Here is a 20,329-nt window from a genome sequence, read left to right on the forward strand (position 1 = left end):
TATTCTTTCTCAAGGTCTCTTTGTCCATTTGGGGTCTTTTGTGGTTCCATATAAATTTTAGGATTATTTGTTCTAGTGAAAAATGCCATTGGAGTTTTGATAGGGATTACACTAAATGTATTGGGCTTCCCTGGTGGCTCAGAGGTTAAAGCGTCTGCCTGCAATGCGGGAGACCCGGGTTCGATCCCTGGGTCAGGAAGATCCCCTCGAGAAGGAAATGGTAACCCACTCCAGTGTTCTTGCCTGGAGAGTCCCATGGACGGAGAAGCCTGGTAGGCTACAGTCCACGGGGTCACAAAGAGTCAGACACGACTGAGCGACTAAACGGAACGGAACACTAAATGTATAGATTATTTGGGTAATATGGACTTTTTTTTGTTTTTGTTTTACTTTCTGGCCTTTATTTTTGTTGTTGTTGTGTTTTTTTTCTAATTTATTTATTTTAATTGGAAGCTAGTTACTGTACAATAATGTAGTGTTTTTTGCCATACATCAACATGAATCAGCCTCAGGTGAACCTGTGTTCTCCATCCAGAACCCCCCTCCCACGTCCCTCCTGGTCCGATGCCAGGGTCATCCCAGGGCACCAGTCCTGAGCATCCTGTCTCATGCATTGAACCTGGACGGGCGATCTGTTTCACATATGATAATACACATGTTTCAATGCTACCCTCTCAAATTATCCCACCCTTGCCCTCTCCCACCAAGTCCAAAAGACTCTGTTCTTTTGGAACAGAGTTCTTTACATCTATGTCTCTTTTGCTGTCTCGCATATAGGGTCATCGATACTATCTTTCTAAATCCCATATATATGCGTTAGTATACTATATGGTGTTTTTCTTTCTGACTTACTTCACTCTGTATAATAGGTTCCAGTTTCATCCACCTCGTTAGAACTGATTAAATGCATTCTTTTTAATGGCTGAGTAATATCCCATTGTGTATATGTAGCTTTCTTATCCATTCGTCTGCAGATTGACATCTAGGTTGCTTCCGTGTCCTGGTTATTGTAAACAGTGCTGTGATGAACATTGGGGTACATGTGTTTCTTTCAATTCTGGTTTCCTCGGTGTGTATGCCCAGGAGTGCGATTGCTGGGTCATACAGCAGTTCTATTTCCAGTTGTTTAAGGAATCTCCACGCTGTTCTCCGTAGTGGCTGTACTAGTTTGCATTCCCACCAACAGTGTAAGAGGGTTCCCTTTTCTCTGCGCCCTCTGCAGCATTTATTGTTTATAGACTTGGATAGCAGACATTCTGACTGGCATGAGATGGTAGCTCATTGTGGTTTTGATTGTATTTCTCTGATTATGAGGGATGTTGAGCATCTTTTCCTGTGTTTGTTAGCCATCTGTATGTCTTCTTTGGAGAAATGTCTGTTTAGTTCTTTGGCCCATTTTTTGATTGGGTCGTTTATTTTTCTGGAATTGAGCTGCAGGAGTTGCTTGTATATTTTGGAGGTTAATTCTTTGTCAGTTGCTTCGTTTGCTATTATTTTCTCCCATTCTGAAGGCTGTCTTTTCACTTTGCTTATAGTTTCCTTCATTGTGCAAAAGCTTTTAAGTTTAATTAGGTCCCATTTGTTTATTTTTGCTTTTATTTCCATTACTCTGGGAGGTGGGTCATGGAGGATCCTGCTGTGATTTATGTCAGAGAGTGTTTTGCCTATGTTTTCCTCTAGGAGTTTTATAATTTCTGGTCTTACATTTAGATCTTTAACCCATTTTGAGTTTATTTTTGTGTATGGTGTTAGGAAGTGTTCTAGTTTCATTCTTTTACAAGTGGTTGACCAGTTTTCCCAACACCACTTGTTAAAGAGACTGTCATTTCTCCATTGTATATTCTTGCCTCCTTTGTCACAGATACGGTGTCCATAGGTGCGTGGATTTATCTCTGGGCTTTCTATTTTGTTCTGTTCATCTATATATCTGTCTTTGTGCCAGTACCATACTGTCTTGATGACTGTAGCTTTGTAGTATAGTCTGAAGTCAGGCAGGTTGACTCCTCCAGTTCCATTCTTCTTTGTCAAGATTGCTTTGGCTATTCGAGGTTTTTTGTATTTGCATACAAATTGTGAAATTATTTGTTCTAGTTCTATGAAAAACACCATTGGTAGCTTGATAAGGATTGCATTGAATCTATGGATTGCTTTGGATAGTATACTCATTTTCACTATATTGATTCTTCCTGCCCATGAACATGGTATATTTCTCCATCTGTGTCATCTTTGATTTCTTTCATGAATGTTTTATAGTTTTCTACATATAGGTCTTTTGTTTCCTTAGGTAGATTTATTCCTAAGTATTTTATTCTTTTTGTTGCAATGGTGAATGGAATTGTTTCCTTAATTTCTCTGTTTTCTCATTATTAGTGTATAGGAATGCAAGGGATTTCTGTATGTTGATTTTACATCCTGCAACTTTATTCGTTGATTAGCTCTAGTAATTTCTTGTTTTGTGGTGTCTTTGGTTGTGGTATCAGGGTAATGCTAGCTTTGTAAAATGAGTTTAAAAAGGATAGATATTTAGTCTTTGAATGTTTGGTAGAATTCGTCAGTGAAGCCATCTGATCCTGTGCTTTTGTTTGTTGGCAGTTTTTGATTACTGATTCGATCTCCTTACTAGTAATCTGTCTATTTTTCTATTTTTTCATGATTCAGTCATGGAAGATTGTATGTTTTTAGGAGTTTATCCATTTTTTTCGTAGGTTGTCCAATTTGTTGGCATATAATTGTTCAGAGTATCTCTTTGTTCCTTTGTATTTGTATGGTATCAGTTGTAATTTCTTTTTCATTTCTGATTTTATTTATTTGAGCCCTCTTTCTTTGTGTGTGTGGCTAAAGTTTTGTCACTTTTGTTTATCTTTTCAAAGAGCTAGCTGTTAGCTTCATTGATCTTTTCTATTGTTTTTTAGTCTCTATTTCATTTATTTATACTGTGTTCTTTATTATTTCCTTTCTTCCACTAACTTTTGACTTCATTTGTTCCTCTTTTTCTAGTTCATCTAGGTGTAAAGTTAGATTGTTATAGATTGTCTTGTTTCTTGAGTTTGGCCCATGTTGCTATGACCTTCTCTCTTAAAAACACTTTTGTTGTACCCCATAAGGTTTGGTATGTGGTGTTCATGTCCCTAGGTATTTTTTTTCCCTTTGATTTCTTCAATGAGCCATTGGTTGTTCAGTTATTCTTTTTTTTTTTTTTTAACTGAAGTATACTTGATGTACAGTGTTGTTAGTTTCAGGTATACAGCAAAGTGATGCACTTATCCATATAAGAGCAAGCCTCTTAGCATTTTTCCAACAGCATTTGTTCACTTTGTGTCTTTGGGTCACATTTGGGTAATTCCTGCAACATTTTAAGCCCTCCACCAGTGAAAAGGTTATGATTTGCTAAAGGCTTACATGTGGATCGGTAGTTTTTAATAATAAAGTATTTTAAAGTTAAGGTTTATGCTTTGTCCTTTCAGACGTAATGCTGTCGTGTACAGTGTAGAGTAAACGTAGCTTCTGTGCTCTGAGGAACCAAACGTTTCACGCGACTCACTTTTTTGCAGTGTTTGCTTTGTTGTAGTTGTGTGAAACCAAACCTGTGATGTCTCAGAGGTATGCCTGAATATGCTCATATGCAAAGCAGTATATGAGTGCTTTTGACTTAGACTCTGTTCTCTACTCAAATCATTTGTGACCAGGGTAACTTGGAGATTTATTTTGCAACATGCGATGGTCCCTCGAATTTGATGGACTTTTTTTTTTCAGCATAGTATGGAATTTATGGAAGACTTTGTGGAGGCAGTATCGTGAGATAGAAGAAGCATTGGCTTTGCATTAGATAGCCTTTGGTTTAAGTGTGTTCACTGTAGACCCTGGATAAATTGACTTTATCTGAGTCTCTGATTCTTCATAAGTAAAATAAGAATAATGATACCTACCTTGCAGATGAGGATTAAGTGAGATAGGATATGTAAAGTGTCTGGCACTGAAGCTGGCACATGGGAGGCACTCAACAAATGTCCCCTTCTTTTTGTAGAGAAAGTGTAAAGGATTGAGAAAATCATGCACATTAGTACTTTGGTTCTTTTTTATTTCTTTAAGGGTTAAGAAAACCATTTTAAAGTCTACCACAGTATAGATATTGTCTCTTCCTCCACCCCGAGGTACATATTTATAAGAGAACTATGTAGCCGGTAAAAGCCCCAAAAGATACAATACATTCATCAATGTTATATAAATACAGTTCAGTTCAGTCGCTCAGTCGTGTCCGACTCTTTGCGACCCCATGAATCACAGCACACCAGGCCTCCCTGTCCATCACCAACTCCCAGAGTTCACTCAAACTCATGTCCATCGAGTCGGTGATGCAATTTGGGCTTCTGAAGCAGAAACTGAAAGGCGGTTGTAGCAAAAGTGATGGTGATGGTCATATGTCATGGACCATTAATCACCGATTGAGAGTGGACTCTTCTGCTTTGGTACACTGAGGGCTGGGTGTGTGGGGGAGGTGATACTAGAGCAGTTGGATTCAGCCATGCCAGGGTGTTCAGATTTAGAGCTTTCTATTCTTTTTGATTGTTTGTGGTTATTAATAAGACTCTTATAAGCGGTTTCTTCCTGTGGACTCAGTGGGGATCTTGGTTCCTGCAAGATGGCTGCTTGCACCGAGGAGTAACTGCCTTCATGAGCTGTGGAAAGGAGACTATCAAAGGATTTCATTTACTGTAGATAGTAATTTTAAGTGGCTCAGTGGTAAAGAATCTGCCTGCCAGTGTAGGAGACACAGGTTTGATCCCTAATATACAACCCAGAACTGGATTAAGAATGTTCCAGTGTAAATTAGTAATGGCATGATTGTGAATGAAGAGGTCAACTGTTCATATGTTAAAAGATAATTATTAAATTGTCTTATAGTGCTGCAGTTTCATGGGATCATTGTTCTTTAATGTCTTAATTTGCTCTACCAATTTTATTGGAAGAAATGATGTGGAAAACTTTTAAAGCAGGTTTGCAGTATTGATTTTTAAATGAATGCAGTTGTTTCTGTGATTAAAAAATATTTGTGCTATTTTTTCCTTAAAGCATAAATTATTTCTGAAAATAGTATTTAAAAGATAGAAATAAGTAACTTGTACTGATTATTTGAAGTTTTTGAGTATAAAAACAGAAACCAAAGTTTCTCATTTTTTGTTTTAAAAAAATTGAAAATTCAGTTCAGTTCAGTCGCTCAGTCGTGTCCGACTCTCCGCGACCCCATGAATCACAGCACGCCAGGCCTCCCTATCCATCACCAACTCCCGGAGTTCACTCAAACTCATGTCCACAGAGTCGGTGATGCCATCCAGCCATCTCATTCTCCGTCGTCCCCTTCTCCTCCCGCCCCCAACCTTTCCCAGCATCAGAGTCTTTTCCAGTGAGTCAACTCCTCGCATGAGGTGGCCAAATTATTGCAGTTTCAGCTTTAGCATCAGTCCCTCCAATGAACATCCAGGACTGATCTCCTTTAGAATGGACTGGTTGGATCTCCTTGCAGTCCAAGGGACTCTCAAGAGTCTTCTCCAGCACCACAGTTCAAAAGCATTGATTCTTCGGCGATCAGCCTTCTTCACAGTCCAACTCTCACATCCATACATGACCACAGGAAAAACCATTGCCTTGACTAGACGGACCTTGGTTGGCAAAGTAATGTCTCTGCTTTTTAATATACTATCAAGGTTGGTCATAACTTTCCTTCCAAGGAGCAAATTCAGTAGTGAATACTTTATGTTGAGCATCCAGTAAACTCATTATGAAGCAAAATGATAATGATTTTATATGCTTTCTACAGGTTTTATTGAAAACTACAGCTGGAGATATTGATATAGAGTTGTGGTCAAAAGAAGCTCCTAAAGCATGCAGAAATTTCATCCAACTTTGTTTGGAAGGTAATCATAATTCTTGAATTTTATTCTGTAAAAGAAATTTTGTTAATTTAAAAATTACAGTGTATTTTCCCACAACATTGAAGACTCCTGTTAAATAGTGGTAATGAATGATTACAATTGATATAAGTAATGTGGGTTTGAGCTGTGTGTCAGGAAATTGAGAGAGGAGATAAAAATCCCTCCACCCCCCTGCCACCAGTCAGTAAATCTCTGCATCTTTAACAGAGAAATTTATCTCACTTCTTTCATCCTCTAAAAGTGGGAACTCCCTAAGATGCTTTTAGTTCTGTATTATCTTTTTTCTTCAATTGTTACTTCCAACCAGTGAAAGTGAAAGTTGTGAAAGTCACTCAGTTATGTCCAACTCTTTGTGACCCCCTGGGCTGTATAGTCAATGGAATTCTCCAGGCAAGAATACTGGAGTGGGTAGCCTTTCCCTTCTCCAGGGGATCTTCCCAACCCAGGGATCAAACCCAGGTCTCCTGCATTGCTGGCAGATTGTTTACCAGCTGAGTCACAAGGGAAGCCCAAGAATATTGGAGTGGGTAGCCTATCCCTTCTCCAGCAGATCTTCCCTACCCAGGAATCGAACTGGGGTCTCCTGCGTTGCAGGAGTTGAGCTAACTCCCAACCATGTAACTATCAAATGTAGAATTCCAACCATTTCTCCTCCTTTGAACTCTAATTTACATATCTGATTGCCTAGTGGACTTTTCTACTCAAATCTTCTTGTCAGCTACAACTCAAATAGTATAAAACCCAATTTACCAGTTTCTTCCCCAGAAAGCCTTAACTGTTACCCATGTGATTGTAATTGCCTCTTACCTCGTCTTCCATTTTCTTATCGTTGATCTGTTTACCCTCACATTTAATTCATCTGGTAGTTAAATCCTCAGGCAGCTTGGCTTCCTAGTTTCCCAACTTCATTTTTCATTGCACTGAATAACCATGTGGTTTAGTTGTCTCTTACCTTTATTTCCTGAGCAGGTCCTTCCCATTTCCACTCATAACCTCATTTCCTGAAATCTTCTCATATCCTCACATGCCTTTTTGAAATGCTTTCTCTTCCCTTCTTTTTCTGTTCAAGTTAACCCACTTGTTCTTTTGTTTTTTGGCCATGTGGTATGGCTTGTGGGATGTTAGCTCCTTGACCAGGGCCGGGGTAAAACCTGGGACCCCAGTAGTGAAAGTGCCAAATCCTAACCACTGGATTACCAGGGAATTCCAAATCCACTTTTTCATGTCTATTAAAAATTTTGTTTGCTCCATAAAGCCTTCCATCCAACGTTCAGTGATGATGTTATCAATGTCACTAGTAACTCTTAGATTTGAGTAATAAAGTGACTATCTTTATTTTTAACAAACTTTACAGAATTACATTCACTTGGGTGTTTTCCCCTCTAGAATATTCCCTTTTAGAGCTAAACATCCCTAACATTTGTAACATGTTGACTTTCAGTATACATTGCGTGTAGTTTCAGATATCCCCAGTGGTGGCAAATCATGGTCCTAAATTATATCTGATTTTTAGGAAAAGAGAAGGTTAATCAAGGTATCAGAAAGCAGCGCTCTGAGTCTAAAGCAAGATGTGAAAGAAAATACAGAATAACCAGTAGTAGGATGCAGTGAGAGCTCTCCAAATAGATAATTGGAGAGAAAATTACCAGTGGAAGATTTAAAGAATAAAAATATCCAGATAAAAACCATAAAACAAAACAACCTCCTTCAGTGCCTCAAAAAAGAAAAGAAAAATTGAGCTGATGAAAAAGAAAAGGAGAAAATAAGACATCTGTAAAGACCATTATTAATAATTACTATGGCAGGCAGGAAGGAAATTGAGTCAGACAGGTAGTTCAGTCAGAGAAGCCTCAAATAACTGTCTGCAGAGCTGAGAAACACAGTAGACACAGAAAAGTCAGATTTTTTTTCTGGAAAGAAGTTTGAAGAATATTAAGCTCAAATGTTACAGAGGAGTGAAAGTATAAAAACATTAGAAAGCATAAATGGTAAATTATAATCCATGACCAGGTGAATAGAAGAAACAGAAAACATCTTGATATAATATAACAATGAAAGAAGAAATAAGGTATTTAAGTTAGGTGATGATGAAACTTAATCACAACATCAATAAAATTATTTCCCTATTTATGAGAATACAAGTAGAAAGAAAAAAGACAAGGAAAATAATAAAAAATAACTAGAGCAATTCCTTTAACTGAAAAGGTGAGAAATAGAATTATTACAAAGGTTAACAAGAAACTTGAGAAAACTAATTAAATAAAGATGCTCCTAAATGAATAAAGTCAAGGTTTTAAAAATTTAGTTCAGAGGGCCTCATTTTAATTCTCTGCTTATATGATTTAAACAAGTCACAATATTTCTAGATCTTATAATGGTCATATCAATATTTAAAAAAAAAAGCCATGGTTTCCAAAATTAAAGAGCAAATGAACATGCGAGCTAGTGGGAGCACAGCCTCAGATACAGCCTTCAGCTAAAATGGTGTTCACAGCTAAAGAGAAGTTCTTATTTTTTTCCTTCAATTTTATTGAGGTATGATTGGCAAAAATTGTATATATTTAAGTTGTACAACATGATTTTTTAAAATAGTGTACAATGTGATAATATATGTATACATTGTGAAGTGATTACCGTAATCATGTAACATATCTGTTACCTCGCATAGTTACCTTTTTGTGTGTGTGTATGTGGTGAGAATATGATATGTACACATTTCTAGTATACACAATACTACTAATAAAAATTTCTAGTGTACAGTAATCACCATGCTGTGCACTGGATCCCCAGAACCTACTCACCTTATAATTGAAAATTTGTATCTTTTTGACCATCATCTCCCAATTTTCCCCATCCCTCCCAGCCTCTGGCAACCATCATTCTATTCTCTGTTTCCATGAATTGAACTTTATTTTAGATTCCACACAAAAGTGAAAAAATTAACTATTTGTCTTTCTGTGTCTGGGGGTAGTTTTTAGTCTTTATGAAAACAGAAGATTTACAGTTACACAGACTTAATCTTGGATTTCAGATCTTTGCAGGATAGTTAGGTGAACACTCAAAAATGAGTGAAAATGTTACTGGGATTCCCTGGTGAGCCAGTGGTTAAGATCCGCCCTTCCAATGCAGGGGGTGCGGTTTTGATTGCTGGTTGAGGAACTGAGATCCCACATGTCGTGTGGTGTTACCAAAAACAATTTTTTTTTAATGAGTGAAAATTTTTAAAAATTACCAGTTTAAAAAGTAGGTTAAAGAAGAAGAGAAGGGAAGCTTGTTATCTTTGATAATTTGATTAATTCTTCTGAAAAATGAGGAAGAAATAAAATTTTAGGTTTGAAAAGCAAAGTGGGGAGTAAAAAGAGAAGTCAATAGGAAAACCAAACCTTCCGTACTTTATGTGACTGTGAACTCTTGAAATTTTACTTCAGCCATGCCTCCTCAGTGTCCATGCTTCATCAGTTATCTTTTGTCCACTTCCTCCTTTAGCAAGAGTTTAAAATTCTTTAGAAGTTACAAACATTTAAGTATATAGTAAGAGATTAAAAGAAACATCTTTACAAAACTATTTGTTTAAAAAAACCCGAGGCTAAAATAGAGAGCTCATAAAGGAGTTTTAAATAAAAAGTTATTAATGATAATATTTGCAGAAGTAAACACACAAAAAAATTCTAAAACAGACGCATATACATGATTTTAAAATGCAATATTAATTCCTATATGTGCTTGAGCAGAAATATAACTAGTCAGAATATGTTGTTATTTCCATACATTGTTATAGCCAGAAATACAAAACTTAATGACAATAGCAGACTCAGCATCCAAATAGAAACTTCATTTTCTATTTGAGATACGTGTAAATTGCTTTTTTCAGTAGTGGAGAAAATTCAGGAGGATATTATGAACACACATAATGAAAGAGTAAAACCTCTTCAAAATGCTAATTGAATGATACATAAACATTTAAGAAGGACGTGAAACATTGCAAACAGCAAGATCTTTTATAGCACATGATAAGCTATAAGTGCATAGTTAAATATGCATTCATGCATGCTGAGTTACTTCAGTCATGTCTGACTCTTTGCATCCCTATGGACCATAGGCACCAAGCTCTTCTGTCTACGAGATTCTCTAAGCAAAAATATTGGAGTGAGTTGCCGTGTTCTACTCCGGGGAATCTTCCTGATTCAGGGATTGAACCCTGTGTCTCTTAAGTCTCCTGCTTTGGCAGGTGGATAGGCAGACACAGTTCAACAGTGATTATTAATAAGTTACAAGGAAGTAGAAATAATGGATATAGAAATTATGTGAAAATTTGGAATGTTAGGCATGATAGAATACAAAATTAATGTGTAGAGAAACTATAGAAAATTTATACTCAATATATATAATGTTATAATATCATTTATCTGACAAGAATATAATTAGGAAAATAAAGAAAAGTTTAAAGTTAAAATCCAACATCACTGAAAGACTTAATAGGAAATATGAAAAGGAAAGATGGGTAATTTTAAAAATTTGAAAACACAATAAAGACCTCTTTTATTTCCCTCTTCCGTCATCTCAAATAGATTGCAGAGTCTTAATAGATCCTGTTCTAGAGAATTCTTGAATCTGTGTGTCTCCAGATAAGCCATAGTTGTGTTTTGATTGGACAACAGTTGCTCTCTATCCAGCTTTGTAACTTACTGGAGTTTAAATGATCCTTTGAAAAAGTAAATCTGATCATGTGCTAGAAACTGTTGCTTACATATTATGTGCATAATGGATTATTTTTATTTTTGGATGTAGACTGGGGTATGTTTTATATTCAAATATAAATATGGATTTGTAGAATTTAAGAGGAAATATTAAATCTTGATCTCACATTTGTGTTGAACTTGAAAATTTATCGGTTGCCTCCATATTATTTAATCTTCAGAATAGCACTATAAGTAATTTATATTGTTGGTTTCATAATTAGAAAATTATATGTGCAGCATGTTGACTATAGTTATTGCATATTTGGAAGTTGTTAAAAGAGTATATCTTACAAGTTCTCAGCACAAGAAAAATTGTAACTGTGTTGATGGATGTTAACTAGATTTATTGTCTGTGAACATTTCACAATATATGCAAATATTGAATCCCTGTGTTGTACATCTGAAACTAATGTAATCTTGTACATCAGTTATATCTCAGTTTTGTTTTTTTTTTTAAAGAAAATTGAGTTTTCAGGTTACAGCCAAGGAGAGGCAAGACTTACAATTCCTAAGTGCAATATACATTGTTAATCAGAGTAAATGGTTACTTAGGAATACAGAAGAAATACTTTTAGACTTCTTGGTTTTTACAATTTCTGTTTGTAGCCAAAAAGAACTTATCTGTACTTGGGAGTTCTTAGGAATGTAGTGCAACAAATCTTCACTCAGAGACTGGATTGGGGAAAAAAATCAGTTAATTTTCCTTTCTATTTCTTCCAATCCATCCTCCAAATTGGATACACTTGTTAGATTACAGGTTACTTTTTTTAAATGTGAGTTTTATTTCCAGTTATAGCTTGCTCATGTGCAAAATTATGAGGGTGCCTGTGAACAAGCCACAGTATTATAGTATTTTATGAATTATGATAAACCATAGTCATGTTTTGGCTAATAAAGTGTCACAGAGTACTCATATAATTGGTATTTTATGGATTATGTCAATAATTGTATCAGTATAGTGCCTGGTTCACAGTAGGCACTTGATAAGTGTTGTTGAATGAGTTGGGTTGGTTCAGTTTCACGTAATAGAAGACTCAACTCAAATGATTTAATTAATGGAGACATTTGTCATTCTCTTTGATAAGAAATCTGGGGTCAAGAAGTTCTGCAGCTCAGTAAAGTCTCTATGGAACTGTACTCTTTCCGTCTCTGTTTTGCAGTCATCAGCATGTGATTAAATTATAACTACACTCAATAAATTGACTCTAACTCAATCAATTAAGGGATCATATATGATCTCTCTTGTATGTTTATTAGTGTATTGTATATAAATACAAATAATTTCTTCAGTCATTTAGCAAACTTAATGAGAGTCTAATTTGTTGTTCACTCAGTCATGTCCATCTCATTGAGACCCCATGGACTGCAGCACACCAGGCTTCCCTGTCCAGCACCAACTCCCAGAGCTTGCTCAAACTCATGTCCACTTAATTAGTGATGTCATCCAATCATATTATGCTCTGTTGCCCCTTCTCCTCCTGCCCTCAATCTTTCCCAGCATCAGAGTCTTTTCCAATGACTCAATTATATTGTGTTGATTACTCATTTTATTTATTTACTGTGTCTTGAGAAGGGTGCACTGATGGTGCCAGACCTATAATCAGTGAGTAATTTTGATATGTTTTGGATTTGTATAGTGTTTGTATAAGTTAATTTTCTGTGGGGAGATGAGGGAGAATTAAGAAATAGGGTATTTATGAAGGTTTCTCAATCTCCAGCATTGTTGATATTTGGGGCTAGTAATTCTTTGTTGTGGGGATTTTTTGTGCCTTGTAGGATGTTTACAAGTATCCCTGGCCTTTCCCTACTAAATGCCAGTAACATCTCCCATGTGTGACAGCCAGAAATTTCCAGACATTGACAAATATGTGCTGCAGAGAAAAATTGCTGCTCCTCCTACCCCTAGTTGAGAACCACAGATCTATACCAAAACCTCTTCAATTTTTATTTTGAAAATTGTATCCAGAGTTTGAGAGAATCCTCGAAAAGTAGATACAAAACAACCAATACTATGGTTTCTGTAGAAACTGTGTTAGGTATTTTATAGTAAGTAGGGAAGAAAAGATTTTGGTTTAGTAGCCTATTTAACATTCTGGGGAAAAAACGTCTTGTGACCAGTTGTGTTAACTCTAACTATAGATACACTTAGTTTTAGGCATTGATAAATTTTCATTTTATTAAAGTATATTAGTTTCAGATGTACAGCAAAGTGATTTAGATATAGGTAAATAGATTCAGCTGGGAAAGGTTGGGGGCGGGAAGAGAAGGGGACGACGGAGAATGAGATGGCTGGATGGCATCACTGACTCTGTGAACATGAGTTTGAGTGAACTCCGGGAGTTGGTGATGGACAGGGAGGCCTGGCGTGCTGTGATTCATGGGGTCGCGGAGAGTCGGACACGACTTAGCGACTGAACTGAACTGAACTGAAATAGATTCAGATTCTTTTCCATTATAGGTTATTGCAGGATACTGAATACTGTCCTGTGTTATCCATTGATCTTGTTGTTTCTTTTTTGTATAGTAGCTTGTATCTGCTAATCCCAAGCTCTTTTTTCAAATCAATTGAGTTTTGGCCGTGCTGGGTCTTTGTTGCTGTGTGTGGGCTTTCTCCGGTTGAGGCAAACAGGGGCCGCTTTCTAGTTGCAGTGTGTAGGCTTCTCATTGCAGTGGCTTCTCTTTTGTGAAGTGCATCAGCTTCGCTTGTTGTAGCTTGTGGGCTCCAGAGCACAGGCTCAGTAGTTGTGGTGCATGCCCCATGGCATGTAGGATCTTCCCAGATTAGGTATTGAACTCATGTCCCCTGCATTGGCAGATTCTCAACCACTAGGCCACCAGGGACGTCCCCAAACTCTTAATTTATCCTTCCTCCACCCCCTTTTCCCTTTGGTAACCATAGGTTTGTTTTCTACATCTGCTAGTCTATTTCCGTTTTGTAAATTAGTTCATCTGTGTCATTTTTTAGATTCTCCATGTAAGTGATAACATACGATATTTGTCTTTCTCTGACGTCACTTAATATGATAATCTTTAGTCCATTCGTGTTGCTGCAATTAGCATTATTTCATTCTTTGATTGAAATATTTCATTCATTGATATATGTGCGTATATATATTGCTTTATCTATCTATCTGCCACATCTTCTTTACCCATTCATCTGTCGATGGACACTTAGGTTGTCGATGGACACTTAGGTGTCAATGGACACCATGTCTTTGCTATTGTGAATAATGCTGTATGAATATTGGGGTTGTGTGTATCTTTTCAAATTAGAGTTTTTGTCTTTTCTGGATATATGTCCACGAGTGGTTTTGCTGGATCACATGGTAACTCTATTTTTAGTTTTTTTTAAGGAACCTCCATACTGGTCTCCATAGTGGCTGCACCAGTTTACATTTCCATCAACAGTGTGAGAGGGTTTCCTTTTCTCTACACTCTCTTATTTATTACATTTACATTTAAACCCATTTATTGTTTGTAGACTTTTTGATGATGGCCGTTCTGACCAGTGTGATGTGATACCTCATTATGGTTTTGATTTGCATTTCTCTAATAATTAGTGATGTTGCGTTTCCTTTTATGTGTTCGCTGGCCATTTGTATGTCTTCTTTGAAGAAATGTTTATTTACATCTTATGCCCAATTTTTGATTCGGTTGTTCAATTCTATTAAGCTGTACGAACTGTTTGTATATTTTTTAACTTAATCCCTTGTCAGTCTCATCTTTTGCAAATATTCTGTCTCATTCTGTTGGTTGTCTTTTCATCTTGTTTATAGTTTCCTTTGCTGTGGAAAAGCTTATAAGTGTGACCAGGTCCTATTTGTTTACTTTTGCTTGTATTTTTGTTTGTTTTGGGAGACTGACCTATGAAAGCATTGTTAGGATTTATGTCAGACTTTTGCTTATGTTCTCTTCTATGAGTTCCATTGCATGATGTCTTATATTTAAGTCTTTAAGCCATTTTGAGTTTGTTTTCTAAGTTCATTGATTTATATGCAGCTGTTCAGCTTTCCTAATACCACTCTGAAGAGACTGTCTTTTCTGCATTGTTTATTCTTGCCTCCTTTGTTGAAGATAATTGACCACAGTGTGTGGATTTACTTCTGGGCCCTCTGTTCCATTCCGTTGATCTATATGTCTGTTTTTGCGCTAACACCACGTTTTGATTACTGTAATTTTGAAGTATTATCTGAAGCCTGAGATAGTTATGGTTCTACCTTTGTTCTTTTTCCTCAGGATTGCTTTGGCATTTCGGGGTCTCTTGTGTTTCTGTATAAATTTAGGATTACTTGATCTGCTGCTGCTGCTGCTGCTAAGTCACTTCAGTTGTGTCCGACTCTGTGCGACCCCATAGACGGAAGCCCACCAGGCTCCCCCGTCCCTGGGATTCTCCAGGCAAGAACACTGGAGTGGGTTGCCATTTCCTTCTCCAATGTGTGAAAGTGAAAAGTGAAAGTAAAGTCACTCAGTCGTGTCCGACCCTTAGCAACCCCACGGACTGCAGCCTACCAGGCTCCTCCATCCATGGGATTTTCTAGGCAATAGTACTGGAGTGGCTTGCCATTACTTGATCTAGTTTCATGAAAAGTGTCATAGATAATTTGATAGGGATCTCATTAAATGTTTAGATTGGTTTGGGCAGTATGGCCACTTTAACAATGTTAATTCTTCTAACCTACAAGTGTGGGATATCTCCTTTGAATCATTTCTGATTTCCTTTATCAGTGTTTTATAGTTCTCAGTGTATAGGTCTTTCACCTCCTTGGTCAGGTTTATTCCTAGGTATTTTATTTTTTGATGTGATTTTAACAAAAACCGCATGGTCATCTCAGTAAAACATTTGATAGAATTCAGTATTAATTCATGATAAAAACTCTCACCAAAATGGGTATGATGGGAAATATGTCACCATAATAAAAGCTACTTGTAAGAAACCCACAGTCAGCATAATACTCAATGGTGAAAAACTGAAAGCCTTCTTGCTAAAATTCGGAACAAGACAAGGATACCCACTCTTATCAATTTTATTCAACATAGTATTAGAAGTCCTAGCCATAACAGTTAGACAAGCAAAATAAATAAAATTATCCAGATTGGAAAGGAAGAGGTAAAATTGTCATTATATGCAGATGGCATGATACTCTATGTAGAAAACCCCAAAGACGCCACACAAAAACTATTAGAACTGATAAATCATCTCAGCAGGGTAGCAGGACACAAGATTAGCATTCAGAAATTTGTCGCATTTCTTTATACTAATGCTGAAATAACAAAGAACGATAAATTCTTTTTTATTTTCTTCCAGCATATTATGACAACACCATATTTCATAGAGTTGTGCCTGGCTTTATAGTTCAAGGGGGAGATCCTACTGGCACAGGGACTGGTGGAGAATCTATCTATGGAGTCCCATTCAAGGTGAGATTGAATTTTACAATTTATTTTCAAGTCAGTTTGAATTGCTCAATTGAAATGATTGAGCCCCGGAAGAAAATGCATTTTACATTAGTACACAAAATTGGGTCTATAACATATTTAGGATTATACAGAATAAGTGCAGCACTTATCCCATTAAGCTTTCTTTCTAAGTTGTCTTATCACAGAGTTTTATGCTAGATTGAATTCAGGTGGAGCTAAAGGTGATAATGAGAATAATGTGAATCAGAGAAAAGACTGTATAACATTTTTCCTGATATCTGACTGTCTGATCTCTGTAACTTTGCACATGTAAAACATTTTTGCTGCTGCTGCTAAGTCGCTTCAGTCGTGTCCGACTCTATGCGACCCCATAGACGGCAGCCCACCAGGCTCCACCGTCCCTGGGATTCTCCAGGCAAGAACACTGGAGGTTGCCATTTCCTCTCCAGTGCATGAAAGGGAAAAGAGAAAGTGAAGTCGCTCAGTTGTGTCCAACTCTTAGCGACCCCATGAACTGCAGCCTACCAGGCTCCTCCGTCCATGAGATTTTCCAGGCAAGAGTACTGAAGTGGGTTGCCATTGCCTTCTCCGAAACATTTCTAGAACATTGCATATACCATCTGATTTTAAAACATTTTAACAAGAGAATTTATATTAATTTACTTGAGCCACTATAACAAAGTACTTCTGACTGGGTGGTTTAAACAGTAGGAATTTATTTCTCACAGTTCTGGAGGCTAAGAAGTCTGAGAGCAGGGTACTAGCATTCACCACCTGTGAAGGCTCTCTTGCTGGCTTGCAAATGGCTGCCTTCTTACTGCATCTTCACATTCTGGAGAGAGAGCGTTTTGGTGTCTTTTCCTCTTCAGTACAGGCACATTGGAGGTTAGAGTGTCAACATGAACTCCAGGAGGACTTAATTCAGTCCAGAGCAGAATTCATTTTAACCTGTACACAGTAGACCTTTGTAGCACAAACTGCATGCCTTAATAAGAAATCACAAAATGCATGCCATAACACAGGGAAATAGAAGAAAGAAGCAACATAAAAAATGTTAGTAAAGGATGTAAGTTTTAATCAAGAATAAGTCAATGCTTTGTTAACTGCCAACATAGATCTAAAAGTTAATGTCATATTTAAGATATTAAGGATAATGGTAGGTTCAAGTAAAAGCTAAAAACTGGGTTATTTATCAGTCTTATGGTATCAATATTATGTTCTATTAGTAAACATCAGTAGCTCTTAAAATATGTGAATTTTTTAAAAATTCACATTTATACTAAAAGGATAGAGTGTCTGGAATTTCCTTTAATTTTATACTGGACTACTATATGACTCTTGAGAAAAATATTTGAACTGTTTGCTTTAATTTTCATATGATAATGGCCTTTAGAGCATGTGAAATAGTTTAAAAAATCTCAAATGTCACTGTTAGACTATTTTATATTTTACAAAATTGAGATATATTATTATTTTAGAGCCTCCATCTGGTAGGAAGCATTCCTTTATCATTTGGTTAACAGAATAGCTCTTTGTGATAATTCCTTTATAAACTGAGATTTTTGCTTATTTTATTCAGGTAATACAGTTATGTTGGTAAAATTTTAAATTGCTTTTCTTTCATTTGGGCTATGCTGGGTCTTCGCTGCTGTGTGGGCTTTTCTCTAGTTGTGGTGAGTGGGGGCTATCTTCCTTTCAGTGCCTGGGTTCAGTAGTTGCAGTAGCCAGGCTCCAGAGTGCAGGTGCAGTAGTTGTGGCCCACCGGCTTAGTTGCTACATGGCATGTGGAATTTCCTGGGACCAGGGATCAAGCCTATGTCTCCTTCATTGGCAGGTGGATTCTTTACCACTGAGCCACCAGGGAAGCCTGGTAAACTTTTCAGTTAGGTCATTTTTAATACAGTGTACAGAGTTACGATCTTTTGAGTTTAGATCTCTTGAGAAGAATTTATTAAAGGAAAAGAACTTTCTTTCTGAAAAGCATTGATTATAAAACATGTCTATATTGTAAGTGAGTCTAGTATCAGGTCTTCTATTAACTAAGAGACTGCTGTTAATGTTAGGTAGCCCTACCCTGGCAAGAAAACCACCTTAGAATGACTTGCCTGCTTTTTTGAAAACTGGCAAATGGAACCAGTGCCAGTTCAAAGAAATTTGAACTTAAAACTTTAAAAAGCATAGTAAAGCACCTAACACAATCACACTAGCTTCCTTGAGTTAAAAAACAATAACAGTTTTTTCATGACATTCAGAAAAGAATCGAGAAGAGAATAGTTGAAGCTTCTGAAGTGAAGTGAAAGTTTCAGTCATGTCCAACTCTTTGCAACCCCATGGACTGTCAGTCTGTGGAATTCTCCAGGCCAAAATACTGGAGTGGGTGGCCGTTCCTTTCTCCAGAGGACCTTCACAACCCAAGGGACCAAGCCAGGTCTCCTGCATTGCAGGTGGATATTTTACCAGCTAAGCCACAAGGGAAGTCCTTACAATTAATTCAGATTATATAATGTGGCCTATTTTTTAAAGTGAAAGTCACTCAGTCATGTCTGACTCTTTCTGACCCCGTAGTCTATACAGTCTGTGGAATTCTCCAGGCCAGAATATGGAGTGGGTAGCCTTTCCCTTCTCCAGCGGATCTTCCCAACCCAGGAATCGAACTGGGGTCTTCTTCATTGCAGGCAGATTCTTTACCAACTGAGCCACAAGGGAAGCCCATTGAAGCCTCTATAATGACTCAAAAGTAGTTATCCTGGAGAAAAAAGAAGTAGATGGTTCTGAAAGCTTGGAAGGAAAGTTATGACCAACCTAGACAGAATATTAAAAAGCAGAGACATTACTTTGTCAACAAAGGTCCATCTAGTCAAGGCTGTGATTTTTCCAGTAGTCCTCTATGGATGTGAGAGTTGGACTGGTGAGCGCTGAAGAATTAATGCTTTTGAACTGTGGTGTTGGAGAAGACTCTTGAGAGTCCCTTGGACTGCAAGGAGATCCAACCAGTCCATCCTAAAGGAAGATCAGTCCTGGGTGTTCATTGGAAGGACTGATGTTGAAGCTGAAACTCCAATACTTTGGCCACCTCATGCGACGAGTTGACTCACTGGAAAAGACTCTGATGCTGGGAAGGATTGGGGGCGGGAGAAGGGGACGACAGAGAATGAGATGGCTGGATGGCATCACCGACTGGATGGACATGAGTTTGAGTGAACTCTGGGAGTTGGTGATGGACAGGGAGGCCTGGCGTGCTGTGATTCATGGGGTCGCAAAGAGTCAGACACGACTGAGTGACTGAACTGAACTGAAAGCTTAGATGGGTTTGAGGGATGAGAAGAATAGGGAAATGTCTCAGAAATCCATTCCCCTTGGTACCCTTCCTCAGTGTAAGTAGGCAACTTTCCACAAAAAATTTGTGTTTGAGTATATTTAGAAGACACAGGTGAGTAAAGTCAAGATTAGTAGATTGAAGGAACTGTAGATATTGGATTTGATTGTATGTGAAAATCAGTTAAAGTTGTGTGGGACCTTGTTCGTTAGCTGAAATATGAAGGGCCTTATAACTGAGGACATTCACTAAATCTTTTTTTTTTTTTAACTAATGCTTCAGGATGAATTCCACTCACGGTTGCGTTTTAATCGAAGAGGATTGGTTGCCATGGCAAATGCTGGCCCTCACGATAATGGCAGCCAGTTTTTCTTTACCCTGGGTCGAGCTGATGAACTTAACAATAAGCACACCATCTTTGGAAAGGTTTGTATCCAGTTATCTTAGGCTTCTATGAGGTATGCGATCAACTTACCTAACAACTGCCTTCATAAAAATATTCCCTAGGATATTTATTTATTACTTCTAAAAATGGTGAAATGCTTCATATTCCTGTTATAATGAGCTGTGAGGGGCCACCTGAAGTTTTCTGTGTGTATTTCAGGCAAGTAACTGATTTTTAACTTAAAATTTTTATTTTTTCTAATATTGTTTTAATTGTTATTATTAACCACTGTGTCACTCAGCTGATACGTTTTAATGTTTTTAGAAAGACATTTAGGTAATAACATTTAGTAGTTTAAAATTTATTTTGTTAATAATGAATTCCCTTCAGTTTAAAGTGGAAGTTGTGTTAACATTTAAACTGCTTACCTGAAATATTACTTTGAATAGTACCTATTTAATCCTGCTGACATTTAACAGCATGTCAGAGATTGTCACTTCCATAAAATTTTCAGTAGTTTTCTTTTAAAGGGATTCTGAAA

General features: G+C 37.1%; 1 protein-coding gene across 5 annotated transcripts in view; it reads left to right on the plus strand.

Annotated features, from left to right (window-relative positions):
- The window catches only part of CWC27 (CWC27 spliceosome associated cyclophilin), a 247,734-nt gene that overhangs the window by 5,362 nt on the left and 222,043 nt on the right, over nt 1-20,329 (plus strand). For all 5 annotated transcript variants that reach the window (XM_055421991.2, XM_055421990.2, XM_088827727.1 and 2 more), the window contains 3 exons: nt 5,816-5,912; nt 15,975-16,087; nt 19,686-19,829. In XM_055421991.2, coding sequence (XP_055277966.1) covers nt 5,816-5,912; nt 15,975-16,087; nt 19,686-19,829 — 354 coding nt within the window. The remainder of the gene's footprint in view (nt 1-5,815; nt 5,913-15,974; nt 16,088-19,685; nt 19,830-20,329) is intronic.

Source organism: Moschus berezovskii, chromosome 18, assembly GCF_049115385.1.
Source record: "Moschus berezovskii isolate FMDL1 chromosome 18, NW_MosBer_1.0, whole genome shotgun sequence".
Taxonomy (NCBI): domain Eukaryota; kingdom Metazoa; phylum Chordata; class Mammalia; order Artiodactyla; family Moschidae; genus Moschus; species Moschus berezovskii.